Source organism: Salvia splendens, chromosome 3, assembly GCF_004379255.2.
Source record: "Salvia splendens isolate huo1 chromosome 3, SspV2, whole genome shotgun sequence".
NCBI lineage: Eukaryota > Viridiplantae > Streptophyta > Magnoliopsida > Lamiales > Lamiaceae > Salvia > Salvia splendens.
Window position 1 is genome coordinate 27,930,309 of NC_056034.1, and position 21,673 is coordinate 27,951,981.

Sequence of the window (21,673 nt, forward strand, 5' to 3'; positions counted from 1 at the left end):
TGCAATATATACGTTTGATAAGACAAAATATGCATTTACAGATTTCTTTGATTGTTTTCATTCCTCTATGATGCTATCTTGTGCTGATTCTTTTAAGCTCCTATGATTTAAATTATTTGTTCTTTATTTCATAGTAGTTCATAATCCACTATCAACACACTACAAAAGATTGTGCATTACTGATTTAGTTCAAGTGCTCATATTTTTTACTTGACCATGATGTTTCAAATATGCGTAGGGTGTGGAACTCACAGTAGTCACATATGGACCAACACGAGAAAGTATTTGGACTCTTGTTTTTCCCCATCTAATAGGGTAAAATTCATTCTTCTTCATGATATTGCTTGCTTATTTTTTTATATGGGGAAGAAGCTTCTGTACTAAAAAAAAAACTCAAATTAGGTATAGCTTAATAAAGCAAATGCTGCCCTAAAGATATTTTTGCACAACCTAATTGAAACTAGTGATCTTGTATGCATCATTATGCTTTGTATGGACAGTTGTTTTAATAGATTGTGTAAGTTACTTCAAACTCATGGTGAACCTCGTTATTCCAAATATGCTCCTATTCAAGAACAAGTGGCTATATTTCTAAATGTTATAGCTCATCATACTAAGAGCATCCACAATAGGGACGGATGTCCAGGCGAACAAGCCCACAGACATCCCAAAAACACCTCCTGCCACGTTATAAGAACATCCCACTGCACTGCCACATCATAAGGACATCCCACTACACAATAGCGGACATCCCCAAGGACATCCCGGTGGACATGCACAATAATAAAAATTCCCAAATTCACAAATATGCAATTTACGGGGAATTAAAATTTCGACACGAATACGGGGAAAATGCAACCATTTATTAAAAAACATACATATTTAAATTAAAAAAAATACATAGTTAACCAAAAAAAATGCATAGTTCAATGTGTACTCCTCCGCACCCATAACTCTTCAACTATATCTTTTTGGAGTCGAATATGGGCTTCTTGTTGTCGAAGATCGGCAAATGCACGAACCAGATCGGCGTCCCCATGAGGTGTCCCCATTCGTACATTGGCGGTGGTCATGACATGGCTTGGACATGTAGCATCAACATCTTCATTGGTCCAATCAGTCAGTTCTGGACCTTCATCTTCAACAATTATGTTGTGCATGATAATACATGCGTACATGACATCAGCAATGCAGTCAGTATACCACATCCGTGTTGGACCCTTCATTGCCGCCCATCGAGCCTGTAGCACACCAAATGTCCACTCCACATTCTTGCGCGCCTCCTCCCGACGTTGCGTAAAGTAGATCTTCTTTGGATCTATTGGGAATCTGATCGTCTTCACAAAGACGGGCCACCTAGGGTATATCTCATCTGCCAAATAGTAGTCCATATCGTGTTGGTTGCCGTTGGTGACGAAATTGATGGTTGGACCAACGCCTATGCACTGCTCGTTGAAAAGAGGCGATGACTGGAGGACGTTGATGTGGTTGGTCGACCCGGCTACCCCAAAATACGCATGCCAAATCCATAGCCGGTAATCAGCTACGACTTCGAGGATCATCGTGGGGTTCTTGCCTTTGAAGCCGATAGTGTACTGCCCTTTCCAGGCGGTGGGGCAGTTCTTCCATTCCCAAGGTAGACAGTTTATGCTGCCCAACATCCCCGAAACCGTGCACATTCCCGTGCATATCCATTGGAGCTTGGCAGTCTTCGGGGGTAGGCTTCCGAAGATACTTCTCCCTGAATACGCCCTGAAAAAAATACTTGAGACATTCTCAGGCAGTCGTCTCACCGATGTCGGTCGCGCCTCCGTAGGCCAATTGCCTGATTGCAGCTGTGCACTTCTATATAGGCGTGTGGCCGGGTCTACCACTCGCATGCTCCTGAACCTGAAATACATGTATCGACGCACTAAAGAGTTTGTGATACGTATAAATAGCGGACGGTGCATCCTAAAACCTTACCGGAAAAAGTTATCCACAACCGTTGGTGTGCAGTGATGTGGTCCTGGTGTACTACAACGCGACGATGGATGGGGTGAGGTACCGCTGGATGTTGTTGCTGCTGCTGCAAGTGCTCTTGTATCAAGCGATTTATCTCGACGGACGTATAAGCCCGCAACTCTTCATTAATTCGCTGACTTATGTCATCAGCATCCCCACCACAACCACCCGCACCACTACCACAAGCCATTATTGGATCTACCGATGAAATGAGAAACGTAGAGAGAAAGAAGAGAAACTCGTTAATACAAATGGTGCAAATGAAATAAAGTGCAACGAGCCGTATATATAGAGTTTTGGAAAAAAAAAATTAGAAAATGGGACGTCTGCCAGGACGTCCGTCATCGCACCACAATAGCGGACGACCCGACGGACATCCGCTCACACCCGCGGACGACCTCTCGTCCGTCATTTTCGTTAGCTCGCCGCTCACCCGACGGACATCCTCGCGGACGTCCGCTATTGTGGATGCTCTAAGATTTGAGTAATAGGTTTTTGTTACATGAGGTCATACGACACGATAAGTAAATACATTAAAAATGTCTTGTGGGCTGTCATGACTGTGCGTTGGTATATGTTAGTCACACCTCAAGCAGTTGAGGACTGAAGTGACTGGATCTCTGGGTGTGTGTGATGTGCGTGTGTACAGGTGCAGATCAAATAGGTCCAGAGGATTCTCTCAACCGCTAGGCCTAGGAAATAATTAAACTATCTGACCATGTCGTTGGGATACTCTCAATCACTATCATAACCTTAACCCATATGCTATAGGCTAGTATAGGGTAGTACGGATCGATTCCATAGGGATGGAAGGGATTAGCAAGTGTTCAGAGGATTTGGAAAGGGTTGGCTGCTGCCACGCAACTCATGGGTTTTTAGATTTATTTAACTACTAGACTTAGGGGAATTGAAATGTGACTAATCTATCTATTAGACCTAGGAAATAGGTAAAAGTACGTACGCATGCATGATTGACGGAAATGAAGTAACTAAAGGGATGAGGTAACTCTGGGTCAAGCAAACGGCTTTCCAAAAATAGCTAAACAATACGTAAACATGCAGTGGGGACCATTTTCCTTTTTTTAGCTACTGTGACAAAAAAGCTGCAGAAAGTAAACAACGGCCAATGACAGAACAAACTTCTAACTAACTTCTACATTTATCTTCTGCAACGAGCTAAGTAAACAGAAACGAAAACAGACCATCAAACACATGAAAACAGAGCAATCTCAGATCCGACTTCAAACATTACGATTAAACACAAAACTACTAGATCTAAACTACTAGGCCGAGCAAAATAGGGAAACAATAGTAAACATCCATAACCATGCAAATCAGAATATCACGTCTCAGATCCACAACTTCAAATTTCAATCCAACTCAGATCAACAAAAACCAACTCCGATACGTCAAATTCATACTCCTTAATTCAGATTTAACCGATTCAACAATAACTCAACTCCAATCAACCCGATCTCAACTCCAAATCAAACATCAATTTTGAAAAGCATCCAAATTAGTAAAAACCAACAATCAAACATCAGAATTAGCTGAATAGAAAACAGAAACATTCCATAGCCACGAAATTAAGGTTCAACACAGAAATATTAAACGCCGAGCTTCCAAAATGATGAAGTCTCGGCTCAAAACGACAGAAAATAAACAATTATATCTTCGCCCCTCATAAGGACGGTGTTACACCATGGAACTAAACTAGACTACCACGAATTCCAAGAATTTACCCCATATATGCTAAGTGCGCAAAGAGAATGTGTGTGAAGTGAGCTAAGAGCAAAACTAGGCCTAGACCTTGTAGACGTCCGTGTCCCTTCCAAAATCGTACTTCGCCTAGTGTTCCTTCTTGCTGTCCTCTCATCGGCTGGTGTCTCCTCCAACTCCGGCCCATCCTCCAGTACTACTATGTCCTTTAACCCTCCAGAAACTACGGGCCTATCAACTTCCATATCAACAACCTTCTATCCCTCAACATCATCACCATTGTCCTTATCAACGCTCTCCTCTTCCTTAGCGACCTTTTCTTCATGGATATCTCCCTCATTACTCTCATCATTACCCTCGACATTCCTATCACTCGCTTCTTGCACCACCTGTCTACCCTCGCCCTCACTGTCGCCCTCTTCATTCTCAGTATTCTCCACACCCACAGACTCGTTCTCCACAACCTCATCATCACCCTCCTCATCATCCCCCGCTTCACTCTGCTTCTCATCCCTCCCATTTTCTTCCTGAACCTCCTGATTCTCCACTACCTCCTCCTCTTGGATGCGCTCAGCGGTGCATGTATGTGGTATGGTGGGAGAAGGATCAGATAATATGGGTTTGGTCTAGGCTGGGGTTTCGGTTAGTGTTTCTGGTAAAGTTTGGGGGTTTTCTTCGGGAGAGGATTGGGTTTGTGATGCTGGTGTTTCTGTGAAAGTTGTGGGATGGGGTGGAATTTCGAGTGGAGTTAAGGTAGAAACGGCCTCCTCCTTCTTGAGTTTTTCTGCAATTCGAGCGAACAAATCGCTAGCCTTTTCCCTTCTATCGAATTTCTTCATAAACTCTTTCATTATTTGGTCTTGATCGGACTCGTCAACCGGTGGTGGGGCTGTGGTTGAAGGTGTAGCGGGAGAGGTTGTAGACGGAGTGACAGAGATTGTCGCTGCCGTAGCTTTTGTTTCTGGTTGCGCTGTTACAGCTTGAGACGATGAAGTCGCCACCGCCTCTGTCTGAGGAGCAGACGGTGGCTTCTTCGCTGGCGAATTCTGTGGCGGTTTTGATGACGACTCGTCAGCCGTGGACTTGATCGGGTGGGGGTTCTTTCTTTGGGCTTTATGTTGTGGTGGTTTGTTCTCCATGGTTGATTGATCAGAGTTTGGTGGTGGTTGCGGGTAGTTTCACCGGAAACTGTCACAAGGGAAATTGGAACGGTGAGTTGAGGGTTTCGAAATTTGATTGTGAGAGAAAATATTGTGAGGGAGGAAGTTAAAAGAGTATGTGGGAAGTTATTTTAGGAAAATAAGGAAATAGAAAATAAAAGGAAAAGATGGAAGAGCGACAGTTGCATGCTGATGCAAGCAGTCAGCAACCGTACGCCTCATCACCCATATTTTTAAAATTTGAATTTTGAAATTTTGAAACTCCCCCCCCCCAATTTCCAACCGAAAATTACTTCTCCCTTATTTTTCGCAGAATTCGACATTCACTCTTCACATAACCACACTTAGAGAAAATTTAAACTAAAACGAGACATCTGAGCAACCTGGCCAAGTGGATGCGAATCCAAAATATTTTCAATTTCAAACGGCTCGTCCAGATATGCTCGATGTTTCAAAAAATGTTTTTGGAAAATTAAATTTTTTGTTTTGTTTGGATTTTTAATAAGGAATTTCAGAAAAGACATATTTACATTATTTTTAAAATATGAATAGGTATTCTTGGGAGTGTGCTAGTTCAGTTTACATATTTAAAAACTCATTTCCTATCTATCTGGCCCACCAATTCCCGAAGAATACCTAGCAACTTGACCAGTTAGGCAATAGTGGAGAGCATACGTAGTGGAATTTCTTCCACTACGCACATCTCTGAACCATCCCTAAACACCTTAACTCTGTGACCATTAACAAGAAATGGGATAGAGTTATTAGGGGTACTTCCTTGAATTTATATGGCTCCATTCGCTCGGGGGCCAACAACTGTGTAGGGTCCTACCCACTTGGACTTTAGCTTCCCGGGCATCAGTTTGAGCCTTGATTGGAATAAAAGCACTTTTTGACCGACCTGCAATTCCTTGACCCGGAGGTTTTTATCATGCCATAGATTGGTTTTCTCCTTGTACCACATCGCGGTGTCATATGGCTCAAGCCTAAGTTCCTCCAGCTCTTGCAGTTGTAGTTTTCTCCTCCTCACAGGCCTAGGGCTTCATGTTCATCTCCTTAACAACCCAATAAGCTTTATGCTCAACTCCGACAGGAAGGTGGCACATCTTTCCGAATATAAGCCTGTAGGGTGACATTCCAATGGGAGTTTTGAACGCAGTTCGATAGGCCCATAAAGCATCATCGAGCCGTTTACTCCAATCTTTCCTTGATGGATTCACTATTTTCTCCAGAATAGCCTTGATTTCTCTGCTCGAGACTTCTGCCTGACCATTTACCTGGGGGTGGTAAGGAGTAGACAACCGATGGTGAACACCATATTTCCTCATTAAAGCTTCTATCGTCCGGTTACAAAAATGAGTCCCTTGATCTGTGATGATCGCTCGGGGTACTCCATATCGGCTGAGTATATTGGCCTTTAGAAATTTCGCTACTTCCTTCGACTCACACGAGCTTGTAGCTTTGGTCTCTATCAATTTGGACACATAGTCCACCTCAACCAGTATATAGGTGTTGCCTTATGATGATGGGAAGGGACCCATGAAGTCCATCCCCCAAACATCAAAAATCTCACAGACAATTATAGGAACCTGCGGCATTTCATCCCTCGCAGAAATTCCCCGGTCTGTTGGACCAGTAAAACCCTCTATCTAAAACTTTCCGAGCCGTCTTTCTTGGTCCAAAGTGACCACTACACGCCAATGTATGGCAATGAGTCAGAACATCTTTTTGCTCCCACTCAGGGATATATCTCCTTATCACTTGATCTGAACCCATCCTCCAGAGGTAAGGGTCGTCCCAGATATAATACCGGGCTTCACTCTTTAGTTTCATCCTCTGGGCCCGGGAAATTTCTGGAGTACTAGGAAACTCTCCCGTGACCAAGTAATTTTCTAGGTCATCAACCCAAGGTTACGTATTCAACTTATACTTTCCTTTGTCTGAATCCCCTGGGCCGGTTAACGCTAACACTGCCGCCCAACTGATAGGTCTAGGAGATTCCACCACATAGTACAGAAGTTCCTCTAGGAATACATCTGGTATATCTTCTTCATTATCACCTTGAAGTATCATGCTTAGGTGATCAGCCACCTCGTTCTCAGTGTCTTTCTTGTGTCTGACCTACAAATCGAATTCTTGAAGTAACAAGACACAACGGATCAATCTCGGTTTAGACTCCTTCTTAGCCAACAGATATTTGATAGCTGCATGATATGTGAACACAATTACCCTTGGGTCGGAACTTCTCGAATGAGTATACAACAGCTAGCATTTCTTTCTCTGTAGTGTCGTAATACTTCTGAGCCTGGTTGAGAGTCTTTGAGGCATAGAAAATTACATAGCTTTTCCCGTCAATCCTTTGACCTAGCACTGCTCCAACTGCGAAGTCACTGGTGTCGCACATCACTTCGAATGGGTGATTCCAGTCGGAAGCTCTGATGATTGGGGCTGATACTAGCTTTTCTTTCAAAAGTTGGAAAGCCCCTTGACATGCTTCGTCAAAGACGAAATCTATATCATTCTGCAAGAGACGGGTAAGCGGTTGTGCAATTTTTGCAAAATCTCTAATGAACCTCCGGTAAAACCCAGCGTGGCCTAAGAACCCTCTTACTTCTCTCTGATTTGTAGGGTAAGGTAGCTCGAGATCATATCCACCTTCGCCTTGTCCACTTGAATTCCTCTCTAAGATACCACATGGCCTAGGACGATGCCTTCAGGGACCATGAAATGGCATTTCTCAAAGTTGAGGACGAGGTTCTTTTCTTGACATCTCCTTAGTACAACATCCAAATGCCCCAAACACGACTCAAATGAATCCCCATATACAGTGAAGTCGCCCATGATGATTTCTATACACTCCTCTAGTAGGTCGGAGAACATGCTCATCATGCACCTCTGGAAGGTTCCAGGTGCGTTACAGAGTCCAAAGGGCATTCTCCGATAAGCATACGTGCCAAACGGACAGGTGAAAGTTATTTTGTCTTGTTCTTCTGGATTCACATAAATATGGAAATAGCCACTGTAACCATTGAGAAAACAGAAGTATTGTTTCCCAGGTAACCTCTCCAGCATCTGGTCGATGAAAGGTAGGGGAAAATGATCTTTCCGCGTGGCTGTATTCAACTTTTTGTAATCGATACACATTCTCCATCCCGTGACTAATCTCGTGGGCACCAGTTTGTTCTTCTCATTGTTCACCACTTGTATTCCAGATTTCTTCGGCACCATGTGTACCGGACTCACCCACTCACTGCCTAGGATCGAATAGATAATTCCCAAGGATACTAGTTCCAACACTTCCTTCAGGACCTGTTCTCTCATGTTCGGATTCAACTTTCTTTGTGGATCCCGGTGGGCCTTTGCACCTTCTTCCAAACGGATATGATGCATGCGGAGGTCGGGGCCGATACCTACCAGATCTGACAACGTCCACCCTATAGCCTTCCTATTCCTCCTAAGCACATCCAATAACTTTTCCTCCTGCTCTCGGGTCAAGTTGTTGTTGATGATAACAAAGAATGTTTCATTCTTCTCCAGGTAAGCATACTTCAGACCCGGGGGAAATGTCTTCAATTCATTCTTTGGTGAACTTGCCCCCTGGGGTAGTGGATTCTTTTCCATTTACTTCATGGTCAAATCCTCTAGGTCAGGCAGTTTCTCCACATTGGCCAGATAGGCAGATCCCTTTGACCTGGCAGACGTCGGATTCTTGCAAAATTCCTCGATTGCCTCTGCTAACTCCTCATCTGTCAATTCTTGAGTATTCATTTCCTCACACCATCATGCTACTTGATACGCTCGGATTTTGCACTACTTGAGTTGCCAATGATATTAAGTTCTTTTCATATTTGATTAAGTATGGCTTGATGTTTTGATATGATGGTTTGGTAAAAAGGTGCATAATTAGTGAATTGCCCGCTCGCCTTGAATCATGCTTATACCTTGTGAGATTTGAGCCTAAATTCTTTCTTGTGTGATTTATCTGCAAGTATATGTTTCTAAAACTTGCTCCTAGTCTATCTAAGTTTACATAATATTTAAGTTGATGAAGGAGGATGTTAGGCCATCTTTTCTTAGCTACTTTTATACCTAAAATTTTCGACGAGCCAACTTTTGAGCCTTTAAGTCTATTCTTTGGAAGCCAAATCAATGGAGACAATTCCTTGGGTTAGTATAGTATTTATTTATAAAAAGTAGTGTGCTTAAATGTAGAAAAGTGCAAGTTGTGAAATAGTGAAAATTCAAAATGTGTGCTTGATCTAGAAATGATGCTTATGAAAAAAAAAAGGAAAAATCAATGGATTGAAAAGTGAGTTGAAGGAGAAAAATAAGAGTTAAAAGTATTTTTGGTTATTAGAAAAGTGGAGTTAATTTAACTCTACTTGGGAAATTTTTATTTTTGAGTTACTTTTTAGCAAATATTCCTCACCTACCAAAGAGCCTACATTACAACAAAAAATAAAGACATTTCGGACTTTTGATGCTTAATCACATCTAGTAGAGGAGAGATTAGACTGTAGCATCCCAAAAATTTCTACGACTTTTGTTTTAATATGGATGTCGAGTGGAAAATTTTCTTTTATGGAATTTATTTGTTCCTATGTGATTGAGTTGATTATGTGAAATAAATTGTCGTGAGTGATGTGGAATGAAGTGTCATATTTTTTTTCCAAGGTGGGGAAATAATTAAATGAGATCATGCATATTGTTCTAGCTATTTTAGTGGTAATTTTCGGCCCCTTCAATTATTGGAAATTATATTCTCTTTCTTGGATTTAATTAATTGTTTTGGGATATTTATCCAAATTAAATCCAAATCAAATTATCCCTAATTTGTGCTACATGGAATTCGAACCCTAAGCCTATTCTTGAGAGATTTCAAAAAATCCCCTATTTAATTAGGAGGATGAATTATTTTTGATTTAATTGGTGCATTGTTGATTCCTGTCATTTAATTTAAATCCAATTAAATCTTGCCACATTTTGTTTCCTTACCCTAATTAAATTAAGATTTGAATTATTTCCTCGTGGGAATATAACCCAAATTTTCGGCCCTCCCTTGTTGTAGAGGAATTTATATTTGTTTCCTATTTTGTGAAATCCCTTCTATTCAAATAAATACCAAATTATTTCCTATGTCAAATTCATTGGGAATGTGAATATTTTCCTTTTAATTCTCTCCCTATCACACGCCCCATATGCCTTCTTTTTTTTCCTTGTGGAATAAATTTATTTGTTACCTATTTTGTGGGAGTCTTTTCCTACAAAAAAATTACCAAATTTAAATCATATTCCCATTTAATTGAGGATATAAATATTGTTGCCTTCCATGCTTCCATAGTACACGCCCCCTCCCCCTCCCTTGTGCTATACTTGGAGATTTTAAATTATGTTGTTACCTTGTTTATGAAATACTCATTATCTTGTTGCCTAATTTGTGAATATATTTCTCTCCAAGTAAATACCAAATCAATTCCTTGCTAATTAAATAGCAATTTTCAAAAATCCTCTCCCTCCATTACACGCCTACTTTATTTTTTTTAATTGTGGGAATTTACCTCTATTTTATTCTCCCACAATTTAATTATTCTAATTTAGTGTGGGAATTTAACCTAAACCTTAATAACTAAAACCCTAACCCTAGCCACCAAATCACACACCTCCCTCCCTCTCTTCATCCTCTCCAAAAATCCTTCACCAATCCTTTGTTCTTGTATCAATTTGGAGTTGGAAATTCAAGATTCATCGAAGAATCGCATCAATTATCATTCCTACCGATTGTTTTTTAACAATAAAAGTATATTTGAATTCTCTTTCTCATCCTTTCCATTGAATCCATGTTTCTTGATTCCCTCATGCATATAGTGAGTGTAGAAACCATAGATCTAAAAATTAATCGGTTGGGATTGATGTTTTGCATGAGAAAGTATGTGGATATGCGTTTATGTATGTGTATGTGTGAGGTTGTGGATGATTCGTTGGAGAATGATATGTGAATATATGAGAACATGGTTGTGAAATCTTTTTGAAGCATGATTATGTGTTGGAAGCATGAATATATGTGTTTGGATGAATGATAGATAAACCCTAATTCGAATTTGTGAAGCATGAAAACTGTGGTGTTCGGACATTAGATTCTGACATTTTTTTGACCAAGCAAACGATCTTATTTTGGTACGAATTTTTAACTGAGTAATATTTGGGATGTCTTCTGTGTTGTGTATAAATTTCAGCCTCTTTTGACGAAAGATGAATATTTAATGCATTTTTAAGTTAACTGCGCAGTTCTGTCAGAATTTGTATTCTCGTCCAATGAGTTTCGTTTTTGATTTGACCGACCTAAAGATGTGATTTTGATATGAAATTTTAACTAGATGATTGTTGATGTGTCTACTGTGTTGTGGTAAAATATCAGCCCCAATGGAGGTTGGATGGAGTTTTAATGATTTTTACAAAACGAATGCGCAGTTCTACCAGATTTCTGTCATGTTAAAATATAACTTGTTGTCAAGTTTGAATGAATTGCATGATGTATGTGTGATTAAGGAACGTATCTTATGGCGTGGTTATGTGTTATACGTTGAGGTATACTATGGTGTGTTTCCTTATGTTGGTGAACGTTTGGGATGGGTAATTTAAGAAAACGATGAAAGGAACGATAGGACATGCATGATAAATTATATTGATGGAAGGCTGATTGTGTTGTGGTGTTGACAAGGGTTGTTGTGCGTACGTGAGCACAAGGAACGAGAGTTGCTTTTGAGTTGTGTATTGTGTTGTCTAAGCAAGCGAGGTGGGCTTTCTTTAACTAAACTCTTTTATTTTTCCACAGTATGATTGTGGAGCTATAAGGGTGGTTTAAAGTGTTATGTCATGCCATGGATTGTTTTGATTGAGATTGTGTGTCTGATGCCTAGTTCGTCTGAGTTTACTCCGTTAGGCTATATGGCTATGTGTGAAACAAATTCGGGTCTGAGTAGGGCCGCAAACCCTATCAGGCTGTGTACACTGGTGGGATCGGGAGCCGTCCTTGCTAGTCGGCCGGTCTCTTGGGCGAATAGTATGGCCACACTTTCGTCGCACTGTTGAATGATGATGTGATTGTTGGATTGTTGAAAAAGTGGGGAGATTGATTGTCTGACCAGAATATGAAACTGTTTTTGTGATACTCGTGATATTTTCTTAAATAATCGTAAAACTCGAGTTCACTGTGGTATGAATGACATAACTTTTATCAAATATTTTGGCACGTGTTCAATGAGTATATCAAATACTCAGCCCTGTATATGTTTTCTTTATGTGCAGGTTGAGCGGGATGTTGCGATGGATGTTGAGTCGGCTTAGGAACTTTGGATGCGTTGTGTCCCCATACATAGGCGTCATCCTATGACTCTCTTTGATAACTTATTTCTGCTGCTACTTTTGAAACTGATGTCACAAGAGTTTACTTTATTTCGTACGGTTTTTATTATGTCAAATACTTTGAGACTTTAATCCGCTGCTTATTTCGTTAAACTAAAATGTTTTTGTAGACTAAACCAAATGTTCTTTTGGGAGTTAGTTAGATTTTTGAATTAAGTGTCAACTTTTATTGTGTCCCCCATTTCTTTCCCGCTTCTTAGTCCCTCCCCTTGGTCGCGATTTCCCTGTCCTTGCTATCCTAAGTAAGGGCGGCCGTGACATAGACTTTGAGCAAGCCTATGGTAAACTTTGCATGATGCATGATCTGAGTGCTTATACTGATATGCTCGGATTTTGCACTGTTTTAGGGCCTTTATTTGGTCCGTTTTTAATGTCAAAACAACAATTCATGTCCATATTTTGCATATTTTCTCTATTTTGGTATTTTGACGTGTTTTGTGCGATTTGCGCATATTTGAGCCTAAAAGACAGCAAAAAGTCGAAGTTGGAAATTCGGAGCATTAAAGATGCCCAGCGGTCCGCTGCAACATGCACAGCGACCGCTGGGGCCCAGTGACCGCCGAACCAGTAGCAGTCCGCTCCGGAGAAAGTTGTGCTGAAACGAAGAACAAGCCCAGCGACCGTTCGAAGAGTTTTCGAAGCTACTGGAATATTCACAGCGACCGCTGCAACACAGTGTAGCGGCCGCTGGAATTTATAAGGGTCTTAGGAGCTTTTAGGAGTTACGGATCAAGGATTGACAACCCTAGTGTTGGTAATCTACGCTTGTACCGCATGGGTAAAACATATGTGACTCGTTCTATCGAAGTATAAACTGTGCTAGGGTATAGTAGTTGGAATTTATATAACCATAACTGTGAACGCACATCCCTGGAATTCTCTTATCTCTCATACTTTTACCTCTTTAATTATTTGCATTTAGCTGTTTATTGCTTTCAAACTGTTTTTAGTTTTCAAAATCTCCAAAATTCTCGGTTTTCCAAATAGTGAACAAAGCTTAATAGAAGGTAGTCAGTCTGTGACTTTAATCCCTGTGTCGATATCCAGTACTGACCTTTAGCTATACTATATGTACTATGTATACTTGCAGGTTTATTTAGTGCTAATAAAAAGTGCATCAAGTTTTTGGGGCCGTTGCCGGGGAGTACATTCACTTTGTGATTGATATCTTCAAATGAACGAATTTGCTAATTAGGATTTTACTGCTTTCATTTTTATTTTTATTTTTATTTTCATTTTTATTTTTATTTTTTTAGTCTAATGGATTTCTCCACAGGAATGGAGAATCCATACAGTTACAGTGATGAGCAGCAAGGAGGGTACTACGAAGAGTGCTATAGCCCCGACCAAGGGGGATCATATTATGACCTAGACTGCTTTGATTTTTCATACGATGCACAAGACCATTATACTAATGAAAATTCTGAAACATGTGCAGGTATGGAGGAACAACCCCGCTCCAAATGGGAGGAACTACTAGAAATCTGTATCATCGAGGTTCAGGAAAAGAAACACTGGCCTTTTGGAGCAAGGATTGGCAAGTCTAGCCGCACAAGTGAGGGAGTTAGAATTTAACATGAGAGTTTTGGCCACAGCAATAGGGAGCAAGCACACTCCAGGGACGCTTTCTAGCCTACTAGATATCAATCCAAAAGGAAATTGTCATGTTGTGCAACTTCGTAGCGGGACCACATACCAGCCTCCACATGCAGCGGATCTAGGCAGGGGAAGAAAAGAAAAATAACAGGGGCCGACTGTCACGACCGCACTTCCTAAGGATAGGAAGCACGGGGAATCGTGACTCGTGGGGGATTTAAGAAGCGGGAAAGAAGGGGGAACAATCAAAAGGAGTACGACATATCGATCAAAAGATGAAATTCCATTATCAAATCAAAGTTTCAAATCACGAAGTAACATAGTGTGAATGACATAGTTCTGCAGAATACAGAAAACATCATAATTTTAAAACTTGACATAGCGGAAGCATTTGAGAGTTAGCTACTACTATGTATGAAGACACAATAGTAACCGGATCATTTAATGAATACTGTCTATGTCCAATGCTCAACATCCTCCGTCCCCCGTCCACGCTCAACCTGCACATAGGGAAAACATATGCAGGGGCTGAGTACTTGATGTACTCAGTGAACTCATGCCCAAAATACATTTATCATTTAAGACATGTCAAGCCATCATCGAGTGAATCTCGGGTTTTACTTTAAAAAGGCCGAGAAACACTAAATCATTCCTTTAATAAAAATAGTGCCTGCAGGCAATCATCATCCCCCATCATGTACCATATCTGAGCTATCGTGTGAAACGAGAATGTGGCCACAATCTCGATCACTGGACCGGTCGACCTAGGGGATGGCTCACGATCCCTATCAGTGCACTAGTCCGAGTAGGGACTCACTCCCTAGTCAGACCCGAATTCGTTAACTATCAAAGTCTAGTAGGATATTATCCCAGTAGACAATCAGATAGGCAATTCAAAACATAAAATACGGCATGACATACTATTTTAAACCACCCTTATTTCACCATAACATATCATTTCAAATAAAAGAGTTTAAGTAATAAAGCCCACCTCGTTCGTTTAAAGCCTTAACTTGTGCTCCATTTCGTTCTCGAAAAGCGTGCATGACGTCACCCATTGACTTAATGTGTTCCATTTCCTTAATTAAAACACATTACCCAACACTTATGATTAATTCGCATGGCCCAACAAATTTTAAAAACACACAGCACCTATTCTCACCACCCCATCGTGTTTCTCCCTCACATGCTTCAACTCTGTCACTATTCTTGCTGCGCAGCCGCCTCCGCAGACTCAACGGAGGCTTCACCACCATCACCGGTATCCAATCACGCCGCTGCTCAGCCGCCGTCGTTGCTGCTGTTGCGGCCGCCGCCGAAGCAGCCATCTTTTTCTCTCTCTCTCTCTTTCGCTGGTTGTCGCCGGTAAAAACAGCACCACCGCCACCAATGCTGTGACGGAGCAGGAGCTGCTGCTGCTGCTCACTGCTCGCCCTCCAAGTCCGACGCCGCCTTCGCTGAACCGCTGCACGATCGGAGTTTCATCAGCCCGTTGCTGTTCGAGACTCGTCGAGCAGCCGCGCGGTGCTTTCGCCATCCCGTCTCTCCGTCGCCGCTGCCTCCAAGCTCGTCCCTGAACGGTCGCACACGGCTGCCGTCCGTCGCTATTCAGCCTGGTCTCTCCGTCAGCCCCGGTTTAAGCCACCGCTGCTGTTCCGCGAATCTCCTCAGCGCCGCATCCTTGCCCCGCCGTGAGCGACGTCTCGTGGCTGAGAATCCCGAGCAGCCAACTCCGTGATCCTCATTCCCTAAAGATGTGTTCTTGGTGCACTGGTTTATGAATTGGTGAATTTGAAAGGGGTTGTGTGATGGTGACTTCTCTGTTCTCGTCCATTTGATTGTGAGTTTGAGAAAGTGATTAAGAAAGAGATTGTGAATTAAAGATGGAAGATGGAAGATTGGGAGGTGAAAAGTTGCTTGAAAATGGGGAGTCTCCATGGAGTGGAGAATGGCGTAGGGGAAGAGAGAAAGATTTTGGGTTTGTACAAAATTTTCTAAGAACAAATTGAGCCCAAAGACATCTCTTACAACTTTAATTAAATTCTTTGGGATCACTTAGTTGCAGAGCCCAAATTTGTAAAATTATTTATTTATTTGTTATGGCCCAAAGCCATTTTTATAAAACATTTGGACCCCAAATTTTAATTGAGAAGCCCGAGTATTTATTTTTTTTGCTCGTTTTCTTTCGTCTAGACAATTTATTATCCGTCTCGTCGTAACTTGATGTTGTTCCAAGTACTATAAAAAGTACGGGTGTTACACCGACCGACTTCACACCAGTCGTTGATCAATCCCAGCGGTCCTCTGCACCACTGCGCAGCGGTCCGCCGGAAATCCCCTAGCCAGCCGAGTCCGATTCAGATATTGATGCAGAGCTGCCGCTACCCGAGAGCCAGCCCCCAGATCTGCAATTTCCCAGCACTGCCACCATCCCGTATCCCCAACGATTGAAGAGCAAGAAGCTAGACGCCCAGTTTACCAAGTTCTTGGAAGCCATAAGCAAGGTCTGCATGAACACACCATTGGTGGAAACACTGCAACAAATGCCCAATTATTCCAAATTCTTGAAAGATGTGGTAGCCAAGAAGAGAAAGTGGGGGAAATATGAGACAGTGGGCCTAACAGAGAATTGCAGTGCTATAATTCAGAAAAGGATTTCCTGCCAAACATAAAGATCCAGGGAGTTTTACTTTATCTTGTATTTTGGGAAATAATGTAGAAGGTAAAGACATTGTGTGATTTAGGAGCAAGTATTAATTTGATGCCTCTATCTTTCTACAGGAAGCTCAACATTGAAAATCTCCACCCCACTTCGATCACCTTGCAAATGGCAGATAGAACAACAACAACACCAAGGGGAATTGTGGAAGATGTTTTGGTAAGAGTAGGAGAATTTATTTTTCCCACTGACTTTGTCGTTTTGGACATGCAGGAGGACAAGAAGGTGCCTTTGATACTTGGAAGACCATTTATAGCCACCGGGGGAGCCATGATAGACGTGCAGAAGGGAGAGCTAACATTGTGATTACATAATCAGAGTATCACCTTCAACAACTATGATGCTTTGAAATTCCATGGGAAGGAAGGAGCAGAAGGCTATCAAGAGTGTAACGTCATCCAAGTGGTCACAGATTGTGTGGGGGAAGTGGAAGTCACATACCACCAAACTCAGGACCCTTTAGAATCTTGTCTAATAAATTCTTTCGCTCTTACGTCTGATCCATCTACTTATGATGCTAATGTGTGTGCTATGATTGCAGAACTCGAGGTTCTTCCCGAAAGAATTCCTCAAAAGGGGAACACATTCTTGCCATTGCACACCCTAGAAGAAGAAGAAGAGAGGAAGAAAACATTGGGAAAACCACGAGGACCACCTAAGGTAGAATTGAAGCCACTCCTGGAACACCTTAGGTACACGTTTTTAGGGTCAGATAACACTTGCCCTGTTGTCGTGTCCGCCGCCTTGAGTGAATTTGTTTTTTGAAATGTTGTTGTGTGTGCTAAACAAGTATAGGTCCGCTATAGGATGGTCTATTGGTGACTTGAAAGGGATTAGCCCAACCACATGCATGCATAGGATTTTACTTAGGAGGGGCATAAACCTCGTGTGCAAAACCAACGTAGACTTAATCCTATTATGCAAGATGTAGTGAGGAAAGAGGTAATTAAGTTGCAAGATGCATGGATTATCTATGCCATATCGGATAGTGAATGGGTGAGTCCTACGCAAGTAGTAGCTTAGAAAGGGGGGATGACTGTAGTGCCCGAAAAGGATGGTGAGATGATTGCCACAAAAGTAGCCACATGTTGGAGAGTTTGCATTGATTATAGGATGTTAAATGCAGCCACTAGAAAAGATCACTTCCCTTTGCCTTTTATTGATCAAATGCTTGATAGATTAGGGGGATATGATTACTATTGTTTCTTAGATGGTTATTCTAGTTATAATCAAATTGCAATTGCCCCCGAGGATCAACACAAGTCTGCTTTTACTTGCCCTTATGGGATATATGCTTATAGGAAGATGTCTTTTGGCTTATGTAATGCTCCCGCTACTTTCCAAAGATGCATGATGGCATTTTTTCATGATTTGATTGAGAATGTGATGAAGGTCTTTATGGATGACTTTTCTGTTTTTGGGAAATCCTATGTCATTGTCTTGATATTTTGGCTAAGGTTTTGCAGAGATGTGTAGAAACTAACCTTGTACTTAATTGGGAAAAATGTCACTTCATGGTGAAAGAAGGTATAGTTCTAGGTCACAAAGTTTCTTCTGCAGAGATAGAGGTTGATAGAGCCAAGATTGCAGCCATTGAGAAATTGCCACCCCCATCCAACGAGAAGGCTGTGAGAAGCTTCTTGGGACATGCAGGGTTCTATAGAAGATTTATCAAGGACTTTTCAAAAATCTCTAAGCCTCGTTGTAAATTACTTTAAAAAGATGTGAAATTTAATTTTACTTCTGATTGTTTGCAGGCTTTTGAAGATTTGAAGAAGGCTTTATTTAGTGAGTGCTCACATTCTCATCACCCCCGATTGGAGCCAACCATTTGAAATCATGTGTGATGCAAGCGGCATTGCCATTGGTTTCGCATTGGGGCATAAGAGATAAAATTTTTAGAGTCATTTATTATGCTAGTAGAACCTTAGATTCTGCACAAGCTAACTATACGACCACGGAAAGGGAGATGCTTGCTATAGTTTATTCTTTTGATAAATTTAGAGCTTATCTTGTTGGGACTAAAGCCATTGTTTACATTGATCATGCAGCTATTAGGAACTTGTTTGCAAAGAAGGATGCAAAACTAAGACTCATCCGGTAGATCCTACTACTCCAAGAATTCGATGTTGAAATAAGAGATAGAAAAGGGTGTGAGAATGTAGTGGAGGATCACTTGCCTCGGTTGGAGCACCCGGTGGAAGGAGAAGATCTATCACGAGAAATTAATGAGGACTTCCCCAATGAGCATCTATTCTTCACTCAAGCCACTTTTCCATGGTATGCCGACATTGTTAATTATTTTTAGCAGCCTAGGTACACCCTCTCGATCTTACTCCTTATCAAAGGAAGAAATTTTATAGAGATGTTAAATCTTATTTTTGGGATGAGGCCTACTTGTTTATGAGATGTGCAGATACTATACATAAGAGGTGTGTACCTCAAGAAGATTGGGAAGTCATAGTAGAAAGGTGCCACTCGTCGCCAACTGGAGGACACTTTGGTGTGCAAAGGACCGCCATCAAAATACTACAAAGTGGGTTCTATTGGCCAACCATCTACCGTGACTCCGCCAGTTTTGTGCTCCAATGCAACGAATGCCAGCGCACGGGGGGAATATTAAAGAAGGAGAGAAGGAGATGCCTGTGAATGCCATCATTGAGGTAGAATTATTTGATGTATGGGGGATAGACTTTACGGGACCATTCCCAAAATCAGGGGAGTACCAATACATTTTACTTGCAGTTGAATATGTGTCTAGATGGGAGGAAGCAATTCCTACCAAAACTAATGATTCTAAAGTTGTGACTGCTTTTGTGAGGAAAAATATTTTTAGTAGGTTTGGTACACCCCGCGCTCTCATAAGCGATGGAGGATCTCACTTCAACAATAGGTGGCTAGACAATGTATTGGACAAATATGGAGTTAAGCACAAAGTCACCTCGCCATATCACCCCCAAGCCAATGGGAAAATGAGCTTGCAAATAGAGAAATCAAGTTCGTCCTACAGAAAACAGTGAGCACTAATAGAAAGGATCGGGCAGTCCGTTTGGATGGTGCATTGTGGGCATACCGTACTGCATACAAATCACCTATAGGTATGTCTCCTTATCAATTAGTTTTTGGAAAATCATGTCATTTGCCTTTTGAGATAGAGTATAGGTCTTATTGGGCGATAAAGAAGTTGAATCAAGATTTTCAAAAGGTCGGGGAGGAAAGGCGTCTCTTTCTCAATGAGATAGATGAATTTCGAATGGAAGCCTATGATAGCTCATCTACTTACAAAGAAAGAATGAAGGGTTACCATGATAGGATGATTAGTCAACGAGAGCTCACCTTGGGGGATGTAGTTTTGTTGCACAATTCGAGACTCTCTCTTTTCCTAGGAAAGTTGAAGTCCAAATGGACCGGTCCGTACATGATCAAGAAAATATATGATAGTGGGATGGTCGAGTTGCTAGCTCCGGATGAGACGTTGTTTAAAGCCAATGGCCACCGTGTGAAGAAATACTATAGTTTGGACAATGTGGTAGAAGATGAAGTAGCACTAGAAGAACCACCTAAGGAGTAAAAAGGGGGTAAAGTCAAGCTAATGACTATAAAAGAGCGCCTGTTGGGAGGTAACCCAGCCATTTATTTCAATTTTTGCTTAAGTTTTTTAGTACCTTTTTTGTTTAATTTTTGTTTTTGTGTTGTTAAAAAAATTTCGCAGGTTTCTGGACTTCCACCAGCAACCGCTGCAGTGTCTGCATCGGCCTGGTGGTCACTCTCAGGAACGATTCTGATCCGTCGCAGTGACCGCTGGAGGGCACCCTGCGACCGCTGCCCAATTGCAGTTTCCAGCGCGATTTTTCGAATTTTTTGAATTTTCGCCCCATCCAGCCACTACGCGAAATTTTTCAAGGTACATTTTCTTTTTTAGTAGTTTACTCACGTCTCTACCGACTTTACAAACTTATTTTACACTTTGTTGTAAATAAGTTTGGGGGGATGAAGTAGTGGACCGTGAGTTTAGGTTATTTGTTTTTAGGGTTTTAGTTTAAGTTTTTGTTTTAAAAACCCGAAGGTGAATCCATGTCATGAACTTAGCATGAAGAACTTAGAAACACACATGCTTAGGGACACATTAAACCGAGTTGCCAATGATATTTAATTTCATCTATGTTTAAGTATCGCTTGACGTCTTGATTTGATGGTTTAGTGAAAAGATGCATAATTAGTAAATTGCTTGTTCGCCTTGAATCATGCTTATACCTTGTGAGATTTGAGCCTAAATTCTTTCTTGTGCGATTTATCTGCATTCATGTATATGTTTCTAGAACTTGCTCCTAGTTTGCCTAAGTTTACATAGTGTTTAAGTTGATTTAGGAGGATGTTAGGTCATCTTTTCTAAGCTACTTTTATACCCAAAAATTTTCGACCCTCTAAAAAATTTTCCCTTTGGAGCCAACTTTTGAGCCTTTAATCCTATTCTTTGGAATCCAAATAAATGGGGACAATTCCTTTGGTTAGTTAGCTTTTGATATCTTTTGTAAAGGAATTGGAGAGATAAGGAGGAAGGTATAAAAAGTAGTGTGCTTATTGTAGAAAAGTGCAAGTTGTGAAATAGAAAAATTCAAAATATGTGTTTGATCTAGAAAAGATGTTTATGAGAAGAAAAGAAAGAGAAAAAAAAAGAAAAAAAGAAAGGTTGTGAAGAAAAGAAAAGAAAAAATTAAAGGATTGGAAAAGTGAGTTGAAGGAGAAAAATAAAGTGTTAAAAGTGTCTTGGGTTTTAGAAAAGTGGAGATAAATCACTTCTCATCTTTGGAAGTTTGTCACATGTGAGTGCATGAATTAAAGGTGTTCTACGAGTTAGTAATGAAAATGCACTAATAAGTCTTGCTTGATTTGATTGCGTTAATACATGCTTGATCTATATATTCCATACTTTGAGGCAATTATGATGTCTAGTCTTTATGCAATCCGTGCGTCTATTTATGTTTCTTTCTTATTTTTTTGAGGACAAACAAATATTCAAGTTTAGGGGTATGATACGCTCGGGTTTTGCACT

General features: G+C 41.1%; 3 protein-coding genes across 3 annotated transcripts; 1 reads left to right on the forward strand and 2 right to left on the reverse strand.

The window, feature by feature from the left end:
• Positions 1-3,980: 3,980 nt before the first annotated feature.
• Positions 3,981-4,862, reverse strand: LOC121796816 (chromatin modification-related protein EAF7-like). The gene is made up of 2 exons (XM_042195594.1): positions 4,485-4,862; positions 3,981-4,349 (listed from the first exon to the last, which is right to left on the reverse strand). Exons 1-2 carry the CDS (start codon positions 4,860-4,862, stop codon positions 3,981-3,983), a joined length of 747 nt encoding a protein of 248 aa, XP_042051528.1.
• Positions 4,863-6,794: 1,932 nt separating this feature from the next.
• LOC121796817 (uncharacterized protein K02A2.6-like) lies at positions 6,795-8,504 on the reverse strand. Its single transcript, XM_042195595.1, has 4 exons — positions 7,575-8,504; positions 7,255-7,404; positions 7,105-7,188; positions 6,795-7,004 (listed from the first exon to the last, which is right to left on the reverse strand). Exons 1-4 carry the CDS (start codon positions 8,502-8,504, stop codon positions 6,795-6,797), a joined length of 1,374 nt encoding a protein of 457 aa, XP_042051529.1.
• An 11,216-nt stretch (positions 8,505-19,720) lies between these two features.
• Positions 19,721-20,191, forward strand: LOC121796818. Its single transcript, XM_042195597.1, has one exon. It carries the CDS (start codon positions 19,721-19,723, stop codon positions 20,189-20,191), a length of 471 nt encoding a protein of 156 aa, XP_042051531.1.
• The last annotated feature ends 1,482 nt before the right edge of the window (positions 20,192-21,673 follow it).